A 12,297-nucleotide genomic window follows, 5' to 3' on the forward strand; every position below is an offset into this window, starting at 1 on the left:
CCTGGCGCTCTAGTGTTCCCTCACCCGAGGCATTAGGAAGGAGAGTCTCTTAGTAACTTTGGAAACTGAGACTGAAAGAATATATGGCCAGTGAAAGGGGTGACTGCCCAGTTGAATCATGAGTTAAATTCTAATTTATCAAGACTGAGAATCTGAATGCTGCCACCTCTAACAGTTTCTTACTTGTTTTTTTAGGGATAAGACTGCATGAATATGTCGAAACAGCCAGTTTCCAATGTTAGAGCCATCCAGGTAAGTAGGTATATTTGTATTTTAATAACAGCTCTGCAACTTCTTGCCTGATTGCTTAGTAAGTCATATTTCTGGTGATTGTTCACTCCTAGCTCATGATGAACTTCAAGAAGAAAATAAAGTTCTTCATAAGATTTGTACGGTACAATTGAGAAAGGATATAAAACCAGTTAGGTACAACTGAGACAGGAGAAGTAAGCTATTTTTGTTTAATTGTTCTGAATTATAAGACAATCAGTTTATAAGTGAGAATTAAATCTTCTAAAAAATGTAGTGTGTATGTTTTTTGATATGTTTTTGATGTGTTCATTGATAGAGGATATATTCAATTTTATTTTTAATTTCCAATTGATATGTGCACAAACAGATGAGTCACAGTTTGTTGACTCATCTGTTTGAAATATATCTTTCTTTAAATAATATCCTTTTGTAGTTAAGTGTTCTTCCCAGGGCTTGGGTATTTATCTTTTAAAATTCACATGTTATTCATTCTCCACATGCCCTCCCAGCAAACAAATTCCTTGGTTGTTTAAACTGACTTAAGTGTCACCCACAAAAAGGGAAGAAGGAAGCAGGCATTTGGAACAAAAATACAATTATGAAAATAACTTTCAGTATTTGTTTTTACTCAATACTTAATTTGTTATTTCTCTTAAGGGCTCTGTATTTGACTCTCAATGGGCTTCCACCCTGAAACTCTGGGCACAATGCTTTATTGTAAAATTCCATCTTTCCATCAACATGGAGCCTGTCTGTGCTTTCTCCAAAGGAACTTTTTCCTTGGACTTTTCTGAATACTGCAGGTCATGTGGCAGTTCCTGAATATTTTAGGCTTGATGTACTATCACAACAGAAACACAATCATAAATGGTTGACTGTATTGTGGAGGGCTGTGCTTGTGGCCAGGTTGTAAACACGTCATCAAGGGGTTTAGAAATCCTAGCAAACACCACTGATAGAGGTAGGTGGAAGGACAGATCTTTACTTGTCACGATTCATACAGATCCTTAAATTGAAGAGGTTCTTAAGTGGCAGGATGTACAACAACCTCTGGAAACATGTCATTGAACAAACCACCAAGGAAGGGCCTATGCATTTGGCAAGATTCCACTTTGCATTGTCACATCCAGCCCTCTGGTGTCTACCTAGTGAGCCTCTGACTTCCCTGACAGTGGTAGTGGAATTATATTTTGTCTCCCAGACCTGTGGACATCCTTGAGCCTTTGAATCTTCTCTTTTACCCAGTGTAGAAGCAGTTAGTAGCATGGGCTCTGAAACTATATTACTAGGGTCCTTAATCCATCCTGGACTGGTGTAAGATCATGGGAAAATTACTCTCCCTAATTGACCTCTCTGCACCTCTATTTCCACATCTGTAAAATGGAGATAAAATAATAGTATTCACTTCCTAGGGCTACATGTATAAAATGCTTAAAACAGCATAGTAGGCCGGGCGCAGTGGTTCATGCCTGTAATCCCAGCACTTTGGGAGGCTGAGGTGGGCGGATCATGAGGTCAGGAGATCAAGACCATCCTGGCTAACACAGTGAAACCCTGTCTCTACTAAAAATACAAAAAATTAGCCAGGCATTGTGACACACACCTGTAGTCCCAGCTACTCAGGAGGCTGAGGCAGGAGAATCGCTTGAACCTGGGAGGCAGAGGTTGCTGTGAGCCGAGATTGTGCCACTGCACTCCAGCCTGGGCAACAGAGTGAGACTCCATCTAAAAAAGAAAAAAACAAAAAAACAAACAAAAAACAAACAGCATAGTAAGCACACATTGAGTGTCAACCATTATTAGAATTATTATCATCATTCAGGAATACTTTATGTTAAAGTTGTGAGAAGTAATATCTTTTAATCACTGAATTTGAACCTCTGGAAGTGCTAAACATAAAAATTCCTTTTTATTTTTTCAGGACACAAAAACAGTCTTCTCTCGGGCTGCCTTTTTTCCCTCTTACTTTTAAAACGGAAAGTGTGTTGGTTTTTCTTCCTTAATGGTCCCTGGTCTCCCTCAAATCCACACTGAAAATTCACTAGCATTTTATTTACTAATTTTGACCTTGATATATTTTTAGATTTGTAATATTTTAAAAGCTGCGACTGACTGTTCTCAGTAGCCATTATTATATCGCATTACAAAAGATCCATCCATTCTGCCAACAAAGGCAATACAGCGGTTCCTTATAGATGTGGTATTGCCTCTCTCGATATATTTTATGCCACACAAAAGGCCCAATTTAATGCACCTTCAAATGAAATATTATTTCTTGTGGGTAAATAGGATCAGCACTATCTGATATTTTCCTATTATCTTTGCATTAACCTTAAGTAGGGTACATGAAATAAAATATGAACATGGTTACACCATACACAATGGTTTATAGTAGGGACATTATCTAGATTAGTCTTGTCTGGAACAAATAGAAGCCCTGATTAATAAGGGACTCTCCTCACTGTAAATACCATTTAAAGCTCTGAAATGTTCTACTCTATACCTTCTAGTCACTTATTTTTATTAGGATTTTATCTCCAATTCAGTTCATTTGTTATTTCCTGAGTGCATAATATGTGCCAGGCACTGTGCTAAGTGTAGGGTATACACAAAGATGAATTGATCTCTGATCCATGTGTTTGAGGCGCTCAAGGTCTCCAGTACTTACTAGCTGCAAGACTTTGGGAAAGTTATTTAGCCTCTTTGTGCCTCAGTTTCCTCATCTATCAAGAGAAGAATTAGTAACAGTCTTTATCTCATAGGATTACTATGAAGTTTAAATGAATTTAATGCTTGTCAATACTCAGCTCAGTGCCTGGCTCACCGTAATTGCTTAATAAATATTAGCTATTATCATCATTCACCACCATCATCTACTTCAACAGCTCCCAAAGTGTGTTCCTTGGCATACTAGTTTTATGGGATGCTGTTATAGATTAGAGGCTAATATGGTTTAATGTTTGAAAATTTTTCTCAGAGTCCATAACTTGCGAATGGCATCAAGTTATTTCTAAGAGGGCAGAAACATATGCAATGTTTTCTAAACATATGGGACCTTTTCAGTGACTATCTTACAAGATAGTGTTTTGCAGTGCAAACTTCTGGAAACAATTACTTAGATTTCTAGTGTGTCTGGCTTGGGTGAATTTAAGTTACTTTTGACCATAGTTTGAACAGTCAGGCATTTCAGGAGTTGAATTAATGCACCTCCAGACAACATGGAGTCAAATAGTTACAAATCTTTGCAATGTTAGTTCACCTTTAGTCCACCTTTCTGTAAAATGGGGGCAATCATACTACTTAATAGGGTTATTATAATGAATAGACAAAATAATCTATGGCAAGTGCCTGATTTATTGTATACAAATTCCTTCAGAGATGGGCCTTCTAACTATCCAAATAATGCATGGAATGGCCTTGGCTTTGTCTTCAACTTATTCTATCTCCTCCGTACACCAGAATAAGAGGGAGGCCAGAACCAGAACCACCCTTACAGGAGGTAGACAGTAGTCTTTCACATCCACACTGAAGAAGAGATGACTTTTGAATTGTAAAGGGATTCTAAGCCTACACTTCTCTTTAATTGTATTAGTTAAATCTCTGCCAGGGGCATAAAAATATCCTGAAAGAATCAGTTGATTCTTTCTTAGCCTGGAGAGGGCCTTTGTCCCCTAAGCAGCTGATAAAGTTCTATGCCAGAGGTTGACAAATCTTTTACATAAAGGACCAGATAATAAATATTTTAGGCTTTGTGAGTTGTTTGGTCTGTTCCCGCTACTGAGCTCTGCTGTTGTACCACAAAAGCAGCCATAGGCAGTATGTAAATGAATGACTGTGGCTATGTCCCAGTGAAACTTTATTTACAAAATCAGGTGGTGGACTGGATTTGGCCTGTGGGCTCTAGATTGCCAACTCCGGTTCTGGTCTCTCCAGGCTGATTCTTACAACCCCACTGTTGGTGGGAATTGAGCTGCAACCAAGGTAACAACAGCACACTCTGCATATTGGGTCCTCTCCTTCAAATGAAAGAATTTGACATGACAGGTGGTGGGGAAAGCTAGAACTGCTGGAACCTAATCCCATCAGCGATCTGTTTGGTGACTCTCTCTAATGAGACCAAGTGACACCAGCCACTGGCAGCACCTGCCTGTCCTTTCTGCTGAACACACCCACTTTGGGAACCACCACAGGCCTCCTTAGGGCCCCAATTCACACAGAGCCAATCTTCTCTGGATTGTCACTGATCCTTTCTCTCCACCGTTAATGAAAGTAAGCTGAGTATTATTTGTCCTCTTCCATGAGATCTGAGAACTTCATGGCTAACCAGAAAGAGTCCTGTGCCCCAGTCTTAGCTCTACTGTGTAAATTCACACCCCTGGTCCTTGTGATCTTCAAAGGGAGAGGCTTCAGTTAAATGACTTCTAATCTCTGTCCAGCTTGTAAGTCTGTGAACTTCTTGAGAATAACTTCTAAGGTTTATTATCAGGATGACAATAACAGTTTCAGTTTATTCAAGGTTTACCATATACCTGGCCCAGTGCAGTGGGATTTCCATGGATCATAATGTCAGGTCTAGAAAAGGGAAGTAACTCCCCCAGGATTATACAATTTGCAAGTAGGATAGTTAAGCCCTAACATCAATTATTCAGTCTGATCCCAAAGCTTGTGTTTGGAACCACTCTGCAATGCTGTCTTTACTTACTGTCCCCACCATTGCCACAGAGAGTAAGGCTGGAGGAGTGGGTATGGACCATCTTAAGGATAATCATAAGCAGCAAGGCTACTTGAGAGGCAATTACCGTTTTATGGATGCTGGGTGCCTCCCTTTTAAAGAACTCAATATTTAGAAACAGTGTCGGCATATAAGTGAAGAAGATAGTCTATACTGATTAAAGTCACCTTAAGAGTAAGTTGCCTTGGAGTTAAAAGTACAGAGACTCAATGATAAACATGGTCCTGAAATTCAAACAACCATGGCTAAATCAACGTAAGGCATTTGTAAAACTAAATCTAACTTATCATACATTTGAAAAAAATTATATGAGTCCTGCATCATTAGTGAGTGTGTGGCTTCTTTGCATGGGAAGTTTTCTGTTGCTACCCAATCTATGTGTAGAAGAGAAAGAGAATATTCTGACGCTCCATGTTTCAGTACTTCTTTCCTTTCCCCACTAGTTGTCATTGTTCTTCCACTCTCCTTTATCTAGGGCATAATGTGGAAGAAGAAAGCAGTTTCCATGGAAGATGAAAATATTTACAGATAGGCATTAAAGACTCTAAGTGTTTCCTGTGTAGGATTTCCAGTTTAAAAATGATTCCAAATATATGACAATCATTGGTATAGAGGAATAGACTATCACCATCCATTGTTAATCTGATAGATTAAAGCTAAAAATCATAATGATCATACATGCCTTCTTTCAATATTTTATATAAATTTAAAACATTAAAAATTAACTTTCATTTGCCATTTGTTTTAATGTAGAGACACGGCCTTTGATCATAGATCTACTGTTTCTTACATAAACCACTATAATACATTGTTTATGATTTCCAATGCTGGTTTCTTTTAAGTGTATTAAGAACTGGAATGTAGGAGTCTTACTCTCAAGTGGGTTCAGTATTACCTCCAGCTAATGACCATTGCGGCTCTGCCTAGCTCTACATTTGTGATATGAGGCAAAGCAGTCATACACTTGCAAAAAGATGTCATGTTTTTTTATGTTGACATCCAAAAGCACTTCAGAAATACAACCTACCCCCGACCAATTGTGCACATTATCTTAATAGCTGTACAGTATATTCTTGAAATCTGCCTTTCCCTGGATGATGAGATTACAGTTGAGTCATTCAGGAAATTATTGAAGAGAACAAAAAAGTGTTGAGAACAGAGCAAAAATAAAAACATTTTCAATGTGAAACATCATGGGTGAAGAACAATGGCAAAGTAGAAGTTTCTCAAAATTGTGTTGTGTGGGAAAGTTTTCCGTGTTTTGAATCTACTCCACATTTCAAGAATCCCTAAGCAGTTATGCATTCCAGTGATATAGAATTTTATTTTAAAATAAGTTGACTATATTTTAGTAGGTAGATATGTATGTGTCTCTCATTTTCTGTTAATATATCAAACAAGAATCTCATTTTCTAATCCGTTATGAAAAAACAAACCTCTTTCTGAAGTCTTCTGTAAAGATGCTATAAATCTCAAAATGTCATATCTTGCTCCGTTCAGAGAACAACTGAGAATAGGAAAGAGCAGAAAGAAATAATGCAAAATGCAACCCCGTAGAATTTCCTCTGCCCATACTACAGAAGAATGGCATGGGGGAGGCTATAGATTCTGGCAGGAGCTGCTGGAATCCTTTGAAAAGTAAAGATCGAATCAGTATGGGGTCATCTGAAACAAATAATGCATTGGGAGGAAACTCCAGAAGCCTCTGAACTGTTCAGAAAACTCACAGTGGGTTCAGAAAAGGAGAGACAGAGTGGGGACAAAAAGGGAGGGGGAGATAAGAGAACAATGGCTGTGGAAAGCAAAGTTCAATAGGAATTGTCAGTACCCAGCCGGCTGGCAGCTATCAGAATCCAACCCACTGGGGAAAGAAGATGTCATTCCATTGTAAGCTACACAGAAAGGGGTGTGGAGGAAATATTGTTTCCAGAATCCTCTGGGCTTAAAGCCCGGAGCCAAGCAAAGAGAACAATACAAATAATTAAGGGAGTAGTGGAATTAACTTACAGGGAATTCTTTCTACTTTTCTTCACCTAGTGAGATCAAGTGTAGTATTAATTTCACATCAGATAGGTCTTCTATCAGAGAACTGTATCCTATTCTGGCAAAAGATGATCTAGTGGATTTTTTTTTCCATTCCCAACTTGGAGGATGTAACAAATTATATATAGCTTGGGAAAGTGATGCACCAGGTCTGCTGCATCAGGGGCATATTTTTAAATCTCTAAAATGAATAAACCTCAAGGAGGGAAAAGAAATACAAAGGATTGCATTACAAAAGGAAAAAAAGAGACTGCTTCCTTTGCATTTACATAGAATCTGTGGGGAGAAGGAAGCCTAACCTAATATCAACTCTAGGTCATTGATGTTAAACATTTTCTGTTTGTTTATTCTTTCATAAAAGTTTAGCTTGTATTTTAAGCCTATTTTGAGTAGCAAATACCATACTCAATTTGTAGGTAGAAAAATTAGTCGCTGAGAAAGTATTTCATTTGTGTTTAAACACAGAATAAGTCAGTGAAAGAGACAAAATATGACCCAATTTTCTGGCCAATGGAATAAAAACCGAGAGCTACAGATCTACATATTTTTATCAAATTCAAATTATAAGGAATTTTTCTTATGGCTATAATTTATTCTATGACTTGTCACTCAAAGATTACTGCCCTACAATTATACTAATGAAACATCTCTAATCGTCTTGTTAATAGTATAATGCATGCCTCAATTGACAAAGCACGCCTCTTATACTCCCTTATTGGTGCACATTATGATTCAATGTTCGACATATTTTCAGGCTGCTTTGGTTCCTGTCAATATCTGCTGTCAAAAAAAAAAAAAAACTCCATTTAGGTTTTTCTGATTTCTTGAGTGATGCTTTTAAAGAAGAAAAAGTGTCAAGTCGGTGAGTTAATGGCTCATTTTTCAATGTGGCTTTTCTTTGGTATCTATTACGAAATTATCCATTTTATGTGCCCCTTTTCAAAGGCCACTCTCAAAGTGTAAGTCTCCAATATCAGAGCTGCTTTAGAGAATTTTAGAGCTGGTGAGAGCTATTTTTGGCCACGTGAAAAGAGCTCTTTAGAGACGGGTTTGAGAGAGTGAGAAGGTCTGTCCCTAAAGTCAGGCAGCTTCAATTTGGAATCTTGCCTTTTCCTGGAACTATATGTATGACCTTGAGAGAATTAGCCTCTCCGAGGATTCATTTCTTCATCAGTAAAATGAAGATGATAACACTAACCTCAAAAGTTTGTTGTGAGGATGCAGGTATTTAAACCCTCCACCTCTGCCTGCTTTGCACTGTATATATTCCTACAGTACTTCATTTGAAGGAAGGAAGGGTTCCCTGGTTAAGACATTTGAAAACCATTGACACAGCCTAACATTCATATTACAAATGGGGACAATGAGACCCAGAGCAGTTGTTACTTTTTCAAGCACAGATAACTTGTGGCAACTGCTAGCATTAGGCTCTTTTCACTACTGTAAGCCACCCATGAAACATGGAGAGGCCACATGGGGGCGCATCACTAAAATTAATCTCCAAACAGGAAAAGTAGTCATCTCATAACATGCCCTTCACAATATTATATTATTCTGGATGACCTTTACATGTCCCCTTACTAAAAACTACAATCTACTATAGAGCATACATACTTGATTAAATGAGTTAATTTAGCAATCAAGTCTTTCAGAAACAATATGATAACTTGAGCTCACCATTAGGAAGATGCCCCCTGTAGATGCTTAATAAATGGGTTAGGGTAGGGACAATTTAACTAAACTTTTAACTGGTTAACTTTTTCCCCAAATAATCCCTATATTGATTTTTCCCCTCTTTCATCCAAACTGTAGTGATGGAAATAGTCTATTGGTCCAATATGGATTATCTTCTGTATTATTTACACTGTCTTGATCTTCTTTATTCAGGCCCCTATGATATTTCATCCAATCTAAGACGCTGTCAATTGTAAAATACCATTATTTTACATCCTGCCAAAATAAAGCAAATGTGCCAACTAAAATTGTAGGACATTGCTGGTTGTAAGACACATTCTGACCAGAGATATTAAAAGAGATGCATCTTGGAATTCATGAAGTATGGCTCCATATTTGCCACCATATAAGACAAATCTTTCTCCTCTCTTATGCTCCCTTCTCCTCCCACTCTAGGCCACCTGGTATTTCCATTACACGTAAGAATAGCATAGAAAGCTCAGCCTTAGGTTTTTAAAATGCTTTTCTCTAAAGTTGTGCTGGGTTTATATTTTAACATATGTGGTACATACTGATTAAAAATACTCCTTGGCTTGTTGGTACTAGGAATGGCTCCACAATGATGTACCTCTCTGGTTACTTTCCACGAATACTTTGGATCTATTTCTTTCTGTGGTATCAGCATTATTCTAGTAAGGATGGGGTGTTTTAAAGCTCCTGGGTAGGAAAAGTCACCTCCTGCTTTGCTCCTGAAGGGAGCACAACACAGACTTGCCATGTTGCATGAACATGGACACTGGATGCTTCCTGTTTCATAGGGTTAATCATTCCCCTGGCAACAGAGCTTGTACCAGGCAGTTCCAAATGGGACTTACCACACTTCCTAATAACTTCCTTTGGTGTGGTGCCAAAATCATACAATGCATGTCATAAGATAAAAAAATATTTTGCTCCCTTTGTTCAGGCATCATTTACATGCATAACATCAAAACGAAATTTCAACTTTTCAAGCCCACATATCCAATTACTCATAAGGCAACACTTTATCTTCAGTGGAAAAATATTGTATTCTACTTTAAAATGGTATTTGATGGTTGTTTTATGTGAGTGATAATACTGGTTAAAGACATTTTTGATCTGCATTACATATTTTCACCATTTGACATCAAATAAGTATGGGAAAAATTCAAATTTACACATTATCTCACCAAGTTCAAATTACAGTGTCAATATATCCCTACCTAATTTAATGTTTAGAGGATGTCATGAAGGTATTTTATGTTTACCACTGATGGAGATTAGTATGTTATCAACATAAAAGAGAAGAGTCAATGAGTGGTGATACAAAGGGAGCTTGGCCAAGCACCCTCTTTACTCCTTACTGACCCACACAAGTACATGTTGGGAAAAAGATAGAAGAGTGTCAATTTCAGAGACTAAAGCAATAAAGTGCAGGACATTATGGAAAGGAGGAGGTAGCTTAGGACGTGTAAATGTCTCCCCTCCCACGTGGTAAATTTGAAGGGACTGGAAGGAGGGCTAAGGTGTGGGATGACTTATGCAGATGCTCTTTCCTCCTTGCCTGTCATTATATGTTCCCTCCTTATCCCCAAGAGAGAAAAATAATATGCACCTCAGGAGGGCAACAGCCAGAACAAACTGTCTTCCAATTCTTCCATCCAACAAGAAATTGTAAAATCACTGCACAGACCTAAGTATGTATAATAAATGAAATCTGTAATAAATGTAATCTGTAATAAATGGAAGTCAAATTTTCCTTTGCATATTTTTATGCTGTCATTACAGCAATTTTCCTGAGATAAAAAGCTTTGAAGATGTACTTTTCAGATGCATTTTTCTTCACAATGATTACTGTCTCAGAATGTCATTGCAATTTCTTACTTTTCTTGAGCTAAACCTACCCTGTTTTCTCTTTTAGGCAAATATCAATATTCCAATGGGAGCCTTTCGACCAGGAGCAGGTCAACCCCCCAGAAGAAAAGAATGTACTCCTGAAGTGGAGGAGGTGAGGAAACCTCAGCTCTCAGAACATAGCAATGTTTTTCCTTTCTAAAATCTTCACCAGGGGGGGCAGAGGCAAGGCAAGGGCTGGCTCTCCAGGACAAGGGAGGGGGCAAATGACTGTGTGTCAAGGAATCACATACAGTATGTACGTTTCTTTAGTTGTCTTGCTTAGTCCGCCCTGAAACGCACTGCCTCCTCCCTTTCCTTCAGCCAAATTTAAGTACTGTACCTGGCACCATTATTTGAAGGTACTGAGTTTAACTTCCAGTCTGTTGATTGACTGATTATTTGATTGATTGATTGTGTGTATGCGTGTGTGTGTGTGCACATGTGTGTGGTGGGGAGGATAAAGCCTCTGATAAGTTTTTGGTCTAGCAGTAGTCACTAGATTGGCAAGTTTTCACTTGGGATCATTTATCCAACTGAGCAGGATGTAATAATATTTAGTAGAGCTTCTGATAAGTGGGAATGCAGGAAGTAAGCACATTAAATTATTTGAGGATTCAAATAAACAACAAACAAACAAAAACTCAATCTCTAAATGTTTCCTTTGAAAAGGGTACTTTGCAAGGGAGTCTATCAAGCCTCCATTTCTGTATTTTTCCTCTTTCTAATTCTTTACTTCTCCCCCAAATTCAAGTACCCAGTCTGCTAAATTGGAGGCTACAATTAATAACGAATGCCATAAAAAGGGAAGAGTTTCTTCCTCAGATGTTTTTATTTCTTACCCAATTGTAACTTTTCTGCTAAAACCTGGAAGGTCTGATTCTGAAAAAGATAGTGAAGGTTTTGGAACATTTTATCAGCATAAGACATGGAAAATGGAATCAAATAAAGCCACAAGGCACAGCAAACTATATTTCATCTTTTTAAAAAGGTAAAAAGGCTTTTAAACTTTACCAAGTGACATTTTTGGTATTTGTCCCAAAAGAATATCTATTACCATTTCAAAGGTTCCTAATAAAACTTTGTTCTGCCTGTAACCTTTTTTCCTGTGAATATTCCTGATGTGGTCCTAAATTAGTGGTTCCAGTCTCCTATCAGTAGAAAGATAATTTTTGAAAGGAGCAGATGGAGTATTTGAGTGATATCATCAAGTGCTGGAATTGCAGCCACTAAGTCACTCTTGATGAATACAAATTTTGAACATATCAGTTGGAAAGACCTGGCCCTACTCTGCTTTTATAGTTACATAATCTCCAGTTCTGGTGCTGTTAACTTTGCCATCAAGTTTACTCATGATCATGAGGTCTCCATCTGGGACTTGGGCCAAGCATTTCAGAGTCTGCGTCTGCAAAATAGGATCCCCTCCATTCCTCAGAGGGTCACTGTGAGGGAAGAGGCATGATATAATGGACATAGCATAGCCTAGTAGGTATTCCATAAACTATTTTTCATCACTTGATGTAATTATCCAATTTTCATGAAGCACTCCTGGGCCTATTGTTTTTGCATGTTGTAAGGAAAAGGCATGGGGAGGTAGAAGGGATGGCGGTGGAATTCTTCTATACCTTCATTTATCTGTAATTAGATTTTCTTGCTTCCTGTGCTTCCTCTTAAACTGTGTCTGT

At 38.0% G+C, this 12,297-nt stretch overlaps 1 protein-coding gene across 1 annotated transcript in view; it reads left to right on the plus strand.

Annotated features, from left to right (window-relative positions):
* SMPX (small muscle protein X-linked) overlaps nt 1–12,297 on the plus strand; it is a 52,573-nt gene that overhangs the window by 3,801 nt on the left and 36,475 nt on the right. The window contains exons 2-3 of the mRNA XM_003917488.2: nt 196–252; nt 10,641–10,727. Coding sequence (XP_003917537.1) covers nt 208–252; nt 10,641–10,727 — 132 coding nt within the window. The 5' untranslated portion in view covers nt 196–207. The remainder of the gene's footprint in view (nt 1–195; nt 253–10,640; nt 10,728–12,297) is intronic.

Source organism: Papio anubis, chromosome X (genome assembly GCF_008728515.1).
Source record: "Papio anubis isolate 15944 chromosome X, Panubis1.0, whole genome shotgun sequence".
In the NCBI taxonomy this organism is placed as follows: Eukaryota; Metazoa; Chordata; class Mammalia; order Primates; family Cercopithecidae; genus Papio; species Papio anubis.